This window comes from Poecilia mexicana, unplaced genomic scaffold (assembly GCF_051168715.1).
Source record: "Poecilia mexicana isolate PSO_F unplaced genomic scaffold, ASM5116871v1 scaffold_10, whole genome shotgun sequence".
NCBI lineage: Eukaryota > Metazoa > Chordata > Actinopteri > Cyprinodontiformes > Poeciliidae > Poecilia > Poecilia mexicana.
The window spans coordinates 20,702,618-20,719,078 of record NW_028263379.1 but is presented as its reverse complement, the minus strand read 5'-3'; the positions used below and the strand labels follow the sequence as shown (position 1 = coordinate 20,719,078).

General features: G+C 38.0%; 2 protein-coding genes across 4 annotated transcripts; both read left to right on the top strand.

Annotated features, from left to right (window-relative positions):
* The first annotated feature begins 527 nt into the window (after nt 1–527).
* Nucleotides 528–8,252, top strand: LOC106920324 (uncharacterized). The gene is made up of 10 exons (XM_014991263.2): nt 528–621; nt 1,573–1,586; nt 2,864–2,947; nt 5,085–5,137; nt 5,236–5,309; nt 5,403–5,467; nt 5,547–5,709; nt 6,265–7,650; nt 7,726–7,826; nt 7,943–8,252. Exons 1-10 carry the CDS (start codon nt 528–530, stop codon nt 7,970–7,972), a joined length of 2,064 nt encoding a protein of 687 aa, XP_014846749.2. The 3' UTR covers nt 7,973–8,252.
* A 639-nt stretch (nt 8,253–8,891) lies between these two features.
* Nucleotides 8,892–15,164, top strand: tmco6 (transmembrane and coiled-coil domains 6). 3 transcript variants are annotated; one of them, XM_014991261.2, is made up of 13 exons: nt 8,892–9,159; nt 10,103–10,203; nt 10,282–10,394; nt 10,559–10,742; nt 10,828–10,932; nt 12,043–12,134; nt 12,240–12,356; nt 12,469–12,586; nt 12,900–13,080; nt 14,103–14,197; nt 14,288–14,455; nt 14,538–14,662; nt 14,745–15,164. In XM_014991261.2, coding segments are annotated over exons 1-13 (1,491 nt in total). In that variant the 5' UTR covers nt 8,892–9,068; the 3' UTR covers nt 14,746–15,164. The 3 variants fall into 3 exon arrangements, with proteins under 3 accessions (XP_014846747.2, XP_087865737.1, XP_014846748.2); XM_014991262.2 differs by having other exon boundaries at nt 8,895–9,159; nt 12,472–12,586; XM_088009611.1 differs by lacking the exon at nt 14,745–15,164 and having other exon boundaries at nt 12,472–12,586; nt 14,538–14,663.
* Nucleotides 15,165–16,461: the final 1,297 nt, after the last annotated feature.

The window sequence follows — 16,461 nt, the reverse complement described above, 5'->3', positions numbered from 1 at the left end:
GATATACAGTTTTCAAGTATATCTTAAAAACTGTAAATTTGCAATGTGGCAAAATGACAAAAGGCAGTCATGAAAAAAAAAATGGAAAAAAAAAAATAGGATACATTGAAATGAGAAAAATTTACATTTCTTAAATCCCAGTGACAAGACCAGATGAAAACTGGTCATGGAGGCTTCTAGCATCCTGACAGCACAGTGAACTAGATGTTGGACTTTCTGGCAAGTGCTAATTGTCTCTGTAGTTGAGAATAGTGTACCCCCCCTAACATCTGGATAAAGTACACAAAATAATATAATGTATTCTTGGAGTTTAATTAGTGAAAAGCCTTGTAAAGTTTGCGTGGTTATGAAATAATAGTGTGTGATTTACTATATAAAGACATCCTTTAATGCCAGAAAATTAGTGGTTCAGAAACAAACACTCATGCTTATCTTATAATCAGAGTTGAAAGATCATAATGAGTTTACCCTTTCTAGGAATTTCAACATCCACTCATCAGCTGCTTCCGGGTTGGAGCTCAGCGGTGATGCCCTCTCAGATCCAGACCCTTGAGCTCTCCAGGCATATGTTTAACTTGGCTCTCATGGAGCTGAAGCAGCACCTGGCCAGCGAGGCCAGCGGCAATACTTCATTACGACCTTCTTTCCAGTCGTCTGGATTAAATACTGCAAGGATCCCACAGTGAAATCAGACTGTGCATGAGTTTGTGTGCTTTCTGTCCACTGGCTCCGTTATGAAATGATCTAAGTGTTCACACGTCCGTGCAAGTGTTTGACTTAAACCTGTTTTCTAAATTTACTCAGGTGGCAGGAACGGCAGGCTGCGGTAAGCAGATTTCACTGGTGGAAGTAGCAGGTAATTACCTGCAAAGAGACCACAGATGAGCGATGCTAAACACCTGGAATGCAGATTTATGTCCTGGGCTAACCTGTATAAATGTATCTGTTGTTTTGGGACCTCTTGCTATTAAGGCAAAGGGGAAATTTCAATGTCTTTTTTGTCGTTTCTGCTTCATTAGACTTACTACCTGTTTTGCATCGACGCTTGAATAAAATTGAGCTATAAAAATGTGACACAGCAAATTGTATAAATAGTAGTTCCTCAGTCTAAACTTTTGACACTAAAAATAGGAACCAATTCAGCCATTTTGTCTGGCTGAGCTGATTATAATTGTATTCGATAGTGAGGTTAAAAAAAAAAAAAAGGATTGTGGAAGGTGTTGAAATCAATCTTGGTGAGACCCACTGAGCACCGACATTGAATTTGGAATCCAGTCTGTTTGCCTTTCCTGCGTTTCTGATGAATGGGGCTCTTTCAGTTTGCAGCCTTCTGTGTTCTCCCCTTTAATTTGACCTCAGGTCTCACAACCACCTCTCCCAGCCTGGCATGTTCTCCTCCCAGCTGGCTTTATTTTCTCCCCAAACTAATCAGAGAAGTAAGGGTCACATGTTTATCCAAACACACCTGAGAGAGAGGAGACCAGCTTTCCCGGCAGCTCTCTGATTGGATTGTTTGATTGGGTGGTTTGTTGATTGTCTGGCTCAGGAGTAGGAGATTGTTTTTCTTTTTAGCAAGAGCAGAAAAGGTGAGCAAAGCTGAAAATGTACCTATAGAATAACAAGAGTAAGCTTATTTTTAGCTTGTGAGGTGATATTGTAATCTGTTCTTGAACAAACTCATGCATGTGCTTCACTTTTCTCTTTTTTTCCAAGACTTGAAAACTACTCCAGGTGGCATTAATCAGTCTGTGGACTTGACCTCAGTCTCCCCTGAGAGCTTGACATTAGCTTCAAAATATTTTTGCTGTTAATTTTGCAATGTGCTCTCCTCTGAAAAATGAGTAATTGATTCTGAAAAGTAAATTCTTTTTCGTTTTCCTATTGGCCAGCTAACTGGATATGGCAACAAACTCCTCTGACTTCAAATGTGCAGACAACACACACAACATAAATATGTCGATACAATTCTTTTCTAAACTCTGATGCACCTTTTTGAAATTATTTTTGCCTTGTTACTGCAATGCTCTCTTTCAGAAAGATTGATTTTTATGTTTACAATTTTCCAGAATCAAAGTACCAATGTTTTTTTTAACCAAAGTTGATTACTTTTTCAGCCAAGAGAGAAAGCTGACGAGACCCAAATCAGCAGTCAAAGGAGTTATGAATAGTAAATGTTTAGGGTTTGACCAAGCTGGCTCCTTCTCCAGGCCCATAATTTGGATGTTCTGTGGTGGTACCCTTCTATTGAATTTCTCACTCTGTCCCAAACTTTCCCTCAGACGTAAGAGCATCCCTCCATTGTCTACCAGCTACCCTTGCAGAATCGTGGCGAGGCTGGGAACTATGTTTTGAGCAGTCATTGGCCGAAAATCAGGATACACCCTGGAGAGGACAAAGGCCAGCAGTAAAACACACAGCCATGCAGGCACAGACCAAACAGCAGTGTTCTGGTGCTTCCTAAACACGGATTGAAGATGGTTTAAAATTGATTCAAAAAATAACAACTTGTGTTAGAGTTATCTGAATTATTCAGATAATTCAGTTTTTATCTGAATTTGAAATAAATTTAAAACACATTAATTCTGATCTAAACTTAAAGCAATTTGGTTTCCTTTAAAAATGTGGTTGAATAATCCGTGAAATAATAGAAATTGAAAGGAGGAAGCGCCGACACCATGAACTACATCTCCCATCATGCACTGCAGCGGGAAATACATCCTGTATCAGAGTTCAACATGCGGGTTTCAGTTTGAACGAGTCCGTGTACCATGTGGCTAGTTTTAACGACAAAATCCTCATTTTGTAGCTTTCTGTTTGTTTGTCCGTTTTCGCTTTGATCATGTCCGTGAACGCATCACAACAGGAGCTGAACCAGCTCATCTACCGCCATTTGAAGGAGCATGGTTTCCTTTCAGCTGCAGAGGAGCTTCAGAGGCACAGCCCACAGGTCAACACAGTGCACAGACACACTGTTACGTAGATTACTAACGTTACTATTATTTATTTTGCAAAAATGCGCCAAACTCTGCAAAAATGCTGCGCACTTATGAAACACTAATCATAAGCACCAGTGAGTTTATTTTGTCTTTTGGTGCTTTGCACTGACAAAACTTATGTCGGTTCAAACTTAGCCCTCCGATATTTCAGAACAAATAGTTACTTGGATTTAAAAAAAAATGCTTTCTTGCATTTTCTTTAGCAGTTATTGTAGTAATGTCTTACCAGTTCAACAACACCAGTTCACAAAAACTGTATATCATCAGTTGTGTAAATGTAGCCTATTGGGTGTTCTGCAATGTCCATGGGGTATTCTGTTCAAAGAAAATGTACTATGATTTGCAGGACCGTGTACGTGATCCACTGCAGCTTCTTCCTGTGGAAAGAAGGAAAATGATCACTTTTTAAGATAAAAAAAAAAAACCATGAACCTGTAAATTTAACTTATTCAAAATGAAAAGCTCTTTTTAAAAGAATGGTTCTCGCTAAACAGTTTCATCCCAAAAAAGTGTTTACTTTTGTATGAAGAACCTAAAACTATTTGTCATTCAGGTGCTATGGAGTATGAAGTTGCTTAAAAGAAATAAGATAAATTACAGCGAGTCGAAAGTCGTTCTTAAAACTAATTTTCATGAAAACTTCAGTTTTTAAAAGTACCTTTTATCCGATATTTTTCTTCTGATAGAAGTGTACTTACAGTTGTGCAAGACATGGGAGCAAAGAAACTCCTTCATATAATCTGGTTTCAATCAGATCTGTACTGTGTACATTTCTGGGCTGCCTCCTACTATTGTTAAATAGCTGGGTAACACTTTATTTGAAGGGGGGTGAAGAAGACTGACATGACACTGTCATAAACATGACATAACGTCTGTCATGAACATGAATAAGCCTTCATGAATAGTTATGACTGTTGTCATAAAGCGTCATTCGTCATTTATATCATTACTGATATAAATTTGTTATAAAATAATTACTGATTGCACTTTAAAAATGAGGTAACTTTATGTTATTAAAGGTAAAGTTTAAACAGTAATGATTTCTTGGTTAATGTCAAGTTGTCACAACAAAGACATTTTGAATCATGTCAACTTTGTATTAAAAGTGTCATAATTTACCGGATGACGCTTTATGACAACAGTCATAAATATTCATGAAGGCTTATTCATGTTCATGACAGGTGTTATGTCATGTTTATGACAGTGTCATGACAGTCTTATTCAACCCCCTTCAAATAAAGTGTTACCAATAGCTGTGTGCATTTACAATCAAGTTATTGGCATACAGCGCCTGACCCTAATTTTTGGTACCCCAGGAAAATATATTTGTAAATGTATTTGTTGTTGGAATGGCATAATCACACACTAAAATAACAACGCTGCAGTTGTGAAGAGTTTTTTACCGTCATCAACTTTCTCGTTAAGGAAACTTTGTGTTCTTGTTCAGCTCTTTTGTTCAGAATTTATAATTCATGATTACTCTGACCATTGACATTGAAAATCTGAGATGAGCAGCTATTTATCTATTTCCTGACTTTCAAGCACATGCCTCGCTTGAATGACATGTTATTTTCTCTTTCTCATGTTGAGAAATATTCATTCATTACCCAGAAAGAATGGAAATTGTGAGTTATTTCCCAGACAATCTGATGAACTTAAAAAGCAAATGAGCAACAAAAAAACGTAACAAATGTGCCAGTGAAGGTAAAGCTCATACCAAAACTGAGAATGTGTCATTTAAAAGACCACAATCAAAATATATTGGCACAATGTCTGTCATGATTGGTTTCTGTTGTGAGCAATGAGATTTAAAAAATAAATAAATAAAGATTTCTTAGTTATTTGAGATCTTCTAGTATTGGTTTCAATTTTTAATCTATTAAATACAGTAAAGCCAATTTGAAAGATTAATTTTGTCAAAATGTAGATGCATTGAGCCTGTGGGGGTTTATAATATTACATACAAGTAATGTATTAAGAAAACAGAGTACTGGAAGAACTGCTTTTATTTAAATGATACCAAGTTTGAAATACAGTGTGCTCAACTAAAATCTTGATGTTTTAACTTTGTTTTTTTATTTCCTACAGGGGGACTCAAACCCATCAGTCTCTTTATTAGACATCTACAAATCATGGTTAAAGTGAGCCTTTTTTTTTAAATCAAATTAACAGAACGACTATCTCTGGGGATTTTCCCTGCTTTGACATGAACTCAAACTGTTGTTTTTACTCCTGACAGGGATTCAAAAAAGAAAAGGCGTCGGAAATCAGAAAAATGCTCGAAATCAGGAGAAGGAAAGACTCCCTCTAAAGGTGCAGCTTTTATTTTTCTCTCTTACTGGCATTCATATTTTGGAAATTAATGTGGCTCCTTTTGAACATATTTTGTCTGCTTGTCGTTTTAAGCCAAGGCTGCCTCACCAAGGAAGAAGACGGATAAACCAGCTAAAATCCCAGCTTCGCCAAAGAAGGTAAACCTTTCATCTCCTCCTGTGCCACCTCTTCAATATTTTCAATCAGTATTTATTTTATTTTATTTTTTTTTTTTAGTCTGTTCCAGCAAAAAGAAAAAAAAGCGACGAAAAGCCAAGTCAAAGTGTTAAAGCAAAGAAATCTAAGCCTAACACAACGGAGAAAGCCGCCGGTGACGGATCAGACTCTGACAGCAGTCTGGACATAGAGAAGTGGAAGAAAGTACTGGACCAGTTGACAGGTGGGAGAGTGTTTGTGAAGTTTAGTACGTTTTGGCAATGCCAATATTCTTGCTGTGTGCTGTGCATAAGTATTCCTACCTGGTAAAATGTTTTACACTTTGTCATGTCACATCCACAAACTTCATTTTAACCAATTTGTGAAATGGGAGGAATGAAATTGTTTACAAGTAAGAATATGAAAAGTGTGGCATGCATTTATGGCCAGCCTTCCTGAGTCAATACATTGTAGAAGTACAACTTGTGGTGATTACAACTGCAGATTTCATTTGGGTGTGTTACTGCCAGCTTTGAGCATCTGGAAATGAGTTTATCAGATTCTTTTCTGCAAAATAACTCAACTGCAGTCAGATTGGACGCGGAGCACAGGTGTGGACTTTGCCTGAGCCGTTTGAAGACATGATTGCGTGCGTGTGTGACTCAATCTTGTGTCATAAAATGTCAAAAAATATATTAAAGTTTGTGGTTGTAACACAACAAAATCTGAAAAAGTAAATTCAACTCCCGCTTGGTGTTTGAATCATTCAGCCAAATTTCTGTTTGCTGTGTCTCTGCAGAGGCCGACATTGCCAAGATGGAGACCATCAACGCTCTGACCTCTGAATCGCAACCCAAGAAAAAGAGAGCCAGAAAGCCGCAAGTCAAACCTCTGTCCAAAGCCGACGCTCCCGTCCAGCAGAATGGTGAGACTACTGGACAGGATGAACAGGGCAATGAGAAAGTTGAGACACAAACGCCGACAAAGAAGAACGCAGCAAAAAGGAGCAAGAAAGAAAATCCAGAGCCGGTGTCCTCCCCGAGCAAGCAGAGTCCAAATAAAAGAGTAAAAAGTGAAGGGGACAAGCAGGTTTTGTCCGAACGTCCTGAGAAAGATGAAAAACAAACACAATTACAAGAAACATCGGTCCCTGTGAATGCCAAAGATGAAATGGCACATGAAACCAAGAAAAAGAAGAAGAAGAAAAAGAAAGAAAAGGAGGAAAATGGGGACAGGACAGAGAGGAGTGAAAATGAGACAAATAGTGATGGAAAAGACAGGACACAAAAGAAGAGGAGTGAAATCACCGAGCAGGAGGATGCTGGTAAGACAGAGGGAGCAAGGAGAACGACTAAAGAAGGACAGATGGAAGAGAGAGGCAGTGACAATGAGAACATTTCTGAGTTAAGCTTACAGAAAAAGAAAGCAAAAAAGAGGGAAAAAGACAAATCCAGCAGCGAGGAAGGTTTAGCTCAAATAGACACGAAAATGATGGTTGTTGGTGAAGAAAATTCCAAACAACCAGATAAAAAAACAAAACCAAAGAAAAGGAAAGAAAAGAACAATATGGAGGGTAATTTAGAACATATAAGTGTGGAGGAGGAAGAAAGCGGTGAGCAAAACATAGAAGAGAATGCTAAGGAAATGGTAACGAACGAGAAAACCAGCAGTGAGGAATATTCAGCTGAAATGCATAAAAAAGAAAAGAAGAAGAAGAAAAAGGTGCTTTACAATGAAGGGAGTTCAGAACTGGTAGAAGAAGATTTGAAAGCAAATCCAGAGCAAATCATAACGAGTACAGATGAAGCTGGAGGCGACAAGAAAGGCGAGCAAATCGATCAGGGAAAGAAAGCAAAGAAAAGGAAAGACAAAAGGCTTGTGGAGGAAAATTTAGAGCATGAAACTATGGCAGTACAAGAACATGTTGAAGACGAATACAACTCAGAGCAAATGAGTGGGAAAAAGAAATCAAAGAAGAAGAAAAGAGAGTCTCTTGGCTGCAAAGAATTCCCAGAGGAAGTAGCTCAAGAAAAAAAAGCGAAAAAGAAGAATGAGAAGTCTGATGAAAATGATTCAGTCGAAGAAGAGAAGCCAAAAGACGACGACGATCATACGAACAATAAATCTACATTGGAGACAGACGAGGGGAGTCTGGAAATCACAAGTCCTCTGAAAAGAAAGAAAAGTGAGTCACAAGCAGAATGCGATTATGGCAGTGTGCAGTTTCAGTTTGTTTACCTTCATCTTCATTTTCTTTCAGAGAAAAACAAATTAAAATCAGACGAGGCTCCAGAGGAAGCTGAAATTTCTACGCACAACGCCTCCACAACACAATCTAACTCAGCTGACGTCCACAAAAAGGTACTAAAAACACTCGAGATTAGCAGATTAATGAACTCTAAAATGGTCAGTTTCTTTACTGTTCAATCATACATGTAGAGTAACTGTAACTAACCCCTGATGTTAATCTTCCACAGAAAAAGAAAAACAAGAGGACAGAGTTGTGAGAAGAATCGACTCCTTAACCCAGTAGAGGCTCAGAGTGAAGCTACGCATCATTTCTAACCAGAACTACATGGGTTAAAAAGTCAGCATAAAAAAACTTGTAAATAAAATGGACATTTTAATTTTGGTACCATTTGTACTTTTTACCACGTGAAGGTGTGTTTTTACTACATGTCATGTTTTCTGTCCGATCTTTCACCTGGGAGACTTCTACATTAAATTTCTGATCAGAGTTAACTTCATATGTTAGTTCAAGGACTGCAATTAAAAAAAAAATAAAAAGTGTCCCTGTACATTTTTGCTCATCTGTTGATATTTATTCACTCCTCCACCACTAGGATTCATCCTAGTGGCCAAGAAAACATCTCTCAACTATTTTTTTACCATGTTTGTATTCATAAAAATTTTAACTGTTTAGTGTTTAGGGTATTTTTGAAAACTTTATCATAAAAGTTTATTTTGTAAGTTTTGGTGTACGTTGCACATAAATGTTTTAATACAAAATAAATATAGTTTTGTATTAGACTGTACTCATCTTCCTTCTGGTGTCCCATGTAGAACATGCACATGGTAAATTGTTTTAACATTTATTTTCTACAGTATATGTGGAAATTATCCTGTATTTGGTTCTGGTATGTCAAGAATATTGTATAAATTTGTGACTGTGTGCTTGTTCCTCTGCCAACGGCCCTGGGAACTGAAAATATGTCATTGGATTTTTAGCCACAAAATGATCATGCTTTCTCAAATCACATGTTCCCCTTGTGTGTTAAAAGATTACTTTTATACAATAAAAATTACTCTTTTACATAAGATTGGTCTTTTACCCCTTTTTTTTATTTGCCATTGGTGTCAACAAATGTATCTCCATACTGTAGCAGCTTAAAAAATGTTTAAAAAATTCAAGCGTTGCATTATGTGCGTCCGCTAGGCGGCGATGCAGCCCGTAAAGGGAGGTGAAACGACAGCAGCAAGCAAGAGTCCCGGATGTCATGACTGCCATGGTTACAGTTCCTGGTTACACCGATATGAACTGAGCATCTGACGGAAAGTTTGTTTTTGTAGTTTTATACTAAACTGCGTTTTGCTGCCTCTGAAATGTGGAGATTAAACAAAGTTCGCCACAAAGCTGGTGGGCATGCTAACAGCCTGGAGGAGCTCAGGACGAAGAGGAGAGAAAAAGAAAGAGGTAAGACTTTTGGTAGTGGGTAACCCAGCTGTCAGTGGGTGTACGGAAAACTCAGTATACCCAAACTTATTTAGTTTGATTTAAGAAGGAAAGCCACTACACCTAACAAACTGACCGTCTGCAGGTTTAGCCACCTTATTAATGGAGATGTTTGGAGAGTTTGCTGATCTCCGGAGGCTATAAGATGCCAGGAAGGAAATTCATCAGTAGCATTAAAGATGACTCGTGTTATTATAATTTTGTCATTAACACAAATGCGTTTCTACAGTTCTTCATAAAGACAACACCCCTTTAACATGGTGTTTCCATGCATCTTCAGTCTTGTGTATCTCACTGTTTTGTTTTTATTGACGACTGTTGCGTCAATAAAAACAAAAGCGATGTGTTTCCTTCTTGTGTGGTACTTAATAACTAAAGATTGATTGACCTGAGGAGGGTTTGAAGCAATTTTCAAAAGAGTCCATAATTCCACAGTGGGAAAAGGTGCTTACAAGTAGCAACGTTTGAACAATTGCTAATTTTGCCACTCCAAGTAAACAACATCCCACCAATATCAAAGCAATGTTGTGAAATGACAAAAAGCCTAAGAGTTCAATTTCAGGCTCTGTATGGCTTAGTTATCTCTTGCACCTTGCAATAGTCGAAGTTACTATGATACTGTGAAAGATAAATATTGTCACAAACTGGCCACTACACTGGACAAAAATCCTAAACGCAGCAGCAAAGGTACAAGATAAGTGCTAAACAGAAAATAATGAAGGTGTTGCAGTGGCTTAGTCAAAGTCCGAACATGAACTTTATTAAAAATGTTGTGAAGCTAAATGTTTTTTAGCTTTTGTTTTAATTCATGTAAAATGTGGTACGAATCTGAAAACTGATAGGCTACTCCCAAATAATTGAGTTTTAAAGCATTGTGGGGGTCTTATTGTCCTTTCTGCTTCAGCACTGAGGCAAGCCCGCAGAGACAGACAGCTTGTGAGCAAGAGGCTCCTTCTTAATGAAGATGAAGAACAGGACACCATGGAGGTTGCACCTGGGGAACAGGTAAGTTTCGTTAGCTCTGATTGATAATTTGCCCTTAGTTTGACAATATAAGGATATACAGATTTTCGTTCTCCCCAGGATGTGGTCACCTTGTTCCAAAAACTTCAGCATGGCGGCACAGAAAAAGAGGCCTTCTTAAGACCCTTGAGTAAAGCTCTGCGTAACCCATCAGCTCAACTCACCTTCATCAAGTATGTTTTTAACATCCATCACCATAAAAAGTGAATTCAGTCAATTTCACCTCTGATAAACTGTGTGTGTGTGTGTGTGTGCGTGTGTGTGTGTGTGTGTGTGTGTGTGTGTGTGTGTGTGTGTGTGTGTGTGTGTGTGTGTGTGTGTGGACGTGTCCCATCAGGCTGGAGAACAGCATGCACCTGCTGGTCGGCCTCCTCACCGGCTCTGACGCTCGCTGCCGTCTGCAGGCTGTTCGCTGTCTTCATGAGCTCTCTCACTCCCCCCACACCAGCGTCGCGTCCGCCTGTCTGCCCGCTACTCCCTATCTGCTCACATACCTGTCAGGCCAGAGCACCAAGTTCACAGTGGGTCTTCACATGTTCCTTGTTAGTAGCATCATGTTATTAAAGAGACAGTGTCTAGAGTTTCTGCACGATTCTGTCTGCACAGGAGCTGTGTCTGTACACACTGGGGAATATATGCCCGGACAGCGAGAGGGTAAAAGAGAGGCTTCTGGCTCAGGGAATCATCCCAGCACTGGCCGGCTGCATACAGGTGAGCTACAAATAGTGATGGAAAAGTAACTGGATCTGGAGTAATTTCTGTTTATATGTTTGTGCAAAAACCTTTAAGAGCATCAAACCACATTTGGAAAAAAAAAAAAAAAAAAAACAATATGCAAAAACCTGTTTGTGTTTGAACCAGAAATGACGTGCAAAAAAATCTCAAAAGAGCTTTACAAATACATTATTTTGAAATTGATAGATATTGCTTTGTATCAACAATTATTCAGTTGTTCGTTAGATTTTGCATCAGTGAAATAATTAGAGAGTTTGGAAAAGTCTGGAACTTGCTTTTATCATTTAATTTTCCAAGTCTGGATAAGTGAGGCAAAATGTACTTTCCTTAAAAATTTGCATAAAGAAGAAAATTCTTCCTGGGATTACATACTGAGTTATATCCATTTTTTTTTTTCTTTACATATTGATTTTTCTGTAAATTATCCTTCATTCATTTTTCTTCTTAGTTGTATGATTTGCAAATTAATTTAAAAACAATATTTTTTTATCTAATAAAGAAGAAAATATGTTTTCAAAACCCTCTAAAAGTAATAATAATAATGTGGGGTTTTTTCAAACCGATTTCAAGTGTAAAAAAAATGCAGTTTGAGCTTTAAAGAATAAGCATTTAGAGTTTGGTAATTTAGTCTAGAGTAGACAAACAGAAGTGTTATATACACTGCTCAAAAAAAATAAAGGGAACACTCAAATAACACATCCTATATCTGAATGAATGAAATATTCTCATTGAATACTTTGTTCTGTACAAAGTTGAATGTGCTGACAACAAAATCACACAAAAATCATCAATGGAAATCAAATGTATTAACCAATGGAGGCCTAGATTTGGAGCCAAACACAAAATTAAAGTGAAATGTTCCCTTTATTTTTTTGAGCAGTATATATTTTTAATGTTGCCATAAATAAACCAGTTTTCTCTGCCAAACTGATGAATCACGCTATTTCAAATTTGATAGAGAAATGTTTAAATATTTAAAGGCCTGTAAAATCTCTGAAATTCAAATTGTGGAAAAAGCCACACGTGAAATTTTGAGATGGAAAATGTGTAAATTAAAAAAAAGTCTGTTTTCATTTGACATTTCAGAACCACAGACATAACCTGGCAGTGGTGGAAGCTGCAGGCTTCGCCCTCTTTCAGCTTCTGCAGAGCAATGACGCAGCGCAGAAAGTTATCCCGTCAGTACGCTCAAGGCATCACTTTCCTCTTGGAAAATTACAAGTTCTGAACATTACTCTTTAACACATCTGTTAGAGCTGAGTAGTTTTACTGTGTGCATGCAGGACAGTCCTGGCCTCCAGCTTACCTTCACAGCTGCTATCAGTTCTGACTCCTGACCCTGATTTTGGTCTGGCTCCAGCTATCGAGTGTGCATGGTGTCTGCACTCCCTCACATCCAGGTGAAAGCTTTGATATTCAGACACTGTTTTTTTGTTTGTGTTTTTATCTTTGCACATTTGTTTTTACTTGTGGTAATATTTGTTTTCTATCTTTTCTCAAACTTGCATTTAGCAGCTCTGAGGATCACAGAGAGCTGTTGGCGCAAGGGGCCTTGAGGCAGTGCTGTTCCTTGTTAGTGTCGCTAGGTGGTGCTGTGGCTGACGGAAACACTGACCAAGGCTTGGAGCTGGTGTGTAAATTCTTACTTTTAGGCTTTTATGCTGTCACTTGTCACTTTATACTGGATCCTTTTAATGTTAATTTTTTCCTTTTGTCCTATTGTACTATAATTTTTTTTATTATTTGAAATCTTTCTCAGGACAAACTGGACATCACTGTTAGTTTAATTGAAAAAGTGCATCATATATTTTCTTGCATGTCAGTTAATATATAGATTTAAAGTAGCCTTTTTGGTAATTGGTGAACTTTGTTTTTATTTCTAATACTCAAATGTATCCAAGTTTGTCCTGTTATAACTGATGAGTCAAAAATATCCTTTGTAGCTTGTGTGTCCCCTGCTGAGGTGCGTTGGAAACCTCCTGTCGTCCTGCCCTGCTGAAGCTCTCCACTCTCAGCTGGGTGGTGTTGATCTGGTGGCGCCGCTGTGTGAACTTGTTGTTGCCCTCCTCCACACTCTGCCAGCCCTTGCCAAAGAGACAGCCTGGGTCCTCAACAACCTCACAGGTGTGAGCCGTCTCCGATCTCTCTCAGATAAAGTTGTGGAGAACTTTAAAGCATGGGTTGGCTATTTTACTTTTTTTCTAAGCTTTTATCATCTCTGGGAGCATTGTTTATTTAATCGTCTCCAAAAATGGAAGGAGAATGGCCCGACTGTGATCCTTTCAAGACATGGTCATCCTCGTAAAATGAGAACGTTAGAGAGGCAGTCAGATGTGTAAAGGAGCTGTCGAGCTCCACAGATCACGTCGGAGAGTCTGTTGACATGACAACTATTAATTGTGCACACCACAAATCTGGCCTTTACGAGAGTATGGAAAGAAGAAATCTGTTATTTAAAAATCCACAGAGAGTTCAGTATTGAGTTTGACACAAAAAATAACACTAACCCCTTGTATCATCCTTAATGTACCATCCCCAATGTAGGAACATGAGGGTGTCGACATCATGCGGTGAGGAAATTTTCATCACGAGGGACAGGAGTCATGGTCGAGGTCCACAGCTGTCCTTAAAATTGATTAGATATATTATTTGCGATATAACTTACTAAGCTTTGCACAAAAGCAACTTTTTGCAATTGCATTATTTTACACAAAATTAATTATTCTTATCATGCATGCCACACTTTACAGATTTGTAATTGTATAAACAAAAAGAAAAAAGATATGCATCTATCATTGTGATGTTTTGTTCCTTAGTTATTTAGTTAAAATCTATATAAAATACATTGGAGCTTGAGGTTGTAATGTGACAAAATGTGTAAAGCCTTTGCGAGAACAGTAGACTAAGCAAAAAAAACGACATATTTCCTAAGATCTAAGCAGCCGGAAATATCCAGGCGGCGGTTGTTGTGAAATAGAAGAAATGTGTCCTATTATCCTTTACACATCTGAATGTATTTAATCACTTGCAATGTTGCTAACAGTTTATCAAGAAACTACTAGAAATGTTTGGAATAAATCAGAAGCATCAAATCCTTTAGTTGCTGGTCGGTTTTAATCTGTGTGTTTCTCGCCTCTCTGTTCCAGCCCACTCCACAGAATCTTGTTCTGCTCTCTTAACTTTAAACTTGGTGCCGAGACTGTTGGAGCTTCTTCCTTTTTCTCAAGGCATTAATACTATGGTCAGCAAAAACTAAAGCCTTCAGCTGATATTTATTTTACCTTCTCCTTCTTGTCTAACACATAACAGACGTTGTTTGTGTTACATTTAGGTTCTAAGGGTTTTAGCAAACGTTGCCCATAAGAAAAAGGAGTTCTGCGTCCGGCTGGCGGAGCTTGGACTGCTGTCTGCCCTCACTGCTACTCTAAAAATGGCCGACCAAAACGTGGTGACTCTGAGTCTGGAGGTCCTGTTCATGATAATCGTTAGCTGTCCGCGGGTATGCAGGGCCTAATAAAATGCCAAAACATTTCGCTTTTGCTAAGCTGCTGTAACAGTGTTTGGCCTGTTATTACCTCCAGATGGCAGCGCAGTTTGTCAGCCAAGGTGGGCTTTCAGTTCTAGAAGCCATTCAGTACAACAGCGATGGAGAGGTGAGGCGAAGGGCAACATACCTCCTGGAGCAGCACATACTCACCGAAAAATAGTATGAAATAACCTTTATTTACTTTGACTTGCTTGTGTTTGTTGGGGTTACGTCATAACAATATAAGCTTTTTGTGTTGTAGGTGGAAAACGTCACTGGTTCACCCGACCCAGTCCCAGGACAACTAAAAGAAAAGGAAGGATGTTGAGTGATTTGTCTTAACAAGTTGTCTTGTTTTATATTCTACAGCCTCTACAATGTTATCAAATGGCTACACTTACTTTTTAAGTGTAGATTTTTAATATTTATGTTTTTTTTCTAAATAATGAATTGTACACGTTTAGTTTTTTGCTCTGCACAATTTGTCAAATCCATGAAGATTTGACAAAATCTGATACGTAGTTTATGAAATTAGCTTTTTCTACAATGTGTTTCTGTGCTGGTACAGCATACTCAGTGTAATGTATCTACATCCCCAGTTAGCAATGTACTAATGAATACATTTTCATATAATAAAGGTGAAATATTTAAGTAAATTGTAATAAAAGTGAAACTAAACTTATTCTATCTGTTCATTTTTGTTAACTGCGACTTACAGCTTATGAAAACCCCAAATCCGGTTTCTCAAGATGTTACACAAGACCAACAATTTTTAATATAGAAATGTTTTGTGATGGTGATATCACTGTCTCCATGCTCATGGAGGAAAATGGCTGCTTGGACACTGTGGGCAGTCACTGACTCCCTCCACCAGGCAGCCAAGCCACAAAAGTGCATTATTAAAGAAAATTGAGTAGAAGGTAAAAAGTGTGGTAGAAAGACGTGAGCAAACAACAGAGCTATAAAGAGCTTTGAGAAGGTTTAATAAGCAAATAACTTGGAGGGAAATTCACACGGCGCATACGACACAAATCAGATCTTTAAGCGCCACCACACAGATGTCCAAGACGTCGGATACAACAGCACTGTTCCTTCTGTTTCGCCACTCCGGATTACAAAATGACATGAGCTGGCCAAAGGAGAAAAGGGATTGAACTGTTGAGTGACCTCAAGAAATTCCTGGAGAGGATTTTAATTGGCTCCCATTTTAAGTGATTTGTGAAAGGAGAAACTGCAAAAACTGAGGTTTAAGCACGTCATTAAGGACTTTTAAATTAGTTTCATTCGCATATCGATCATTAATCTGACTGCAGTTTTATTTCATTTCGTAAAACCTTTGGTGTCAGCAAAATAAAAAAATGACATTTTCACGCAAAAAAAACAAATGATTTACATAGAGCAATAGTTTTTTTCATGAGTAACGACTGCCTTTAGAGTTTCATAGTTTTAGTCTGTTAGCCCTTAGAGGAAAATACGTCAGAATTTCACTATTCCTCTTTTTATTCACAAGAGTTCCTTCTTGCAGTTTCACAAAAGAAAACTCTGTGTTACTGTCTGCATTGCTCTGATCTATAAGATCGTTTACACTCCTTTCCAGTAGCAGAAACCGGATATTAACATAAACTGTATAAAAATAAATGTGACTTTTTTTTCTCACTGTCTGACAGTTAGAAAAAACAGAATTATTTATATTTTCTAAATACCAGAAGGATGAGTAAGAAAACTGTGTATAAAGGCAATTTCTACATAAATATGTAGGGCCCTTTAATTTAATGTAGTGTGCATCAGATACCAATTTCAGAGCAATGAACCATGTACAATGTATCCATGTTTTCTTGGAGAGCTCAAAAACATCAACTTCACATGTGAGTTATCTACAAAAACTAATTTGGGCTCAACTAAAATAATACCTTTGGGTTTTTGTTTGCCACTCGGGTAGTAAGCCATGTTATCCACATTCAAAATGACCCATGTTTACT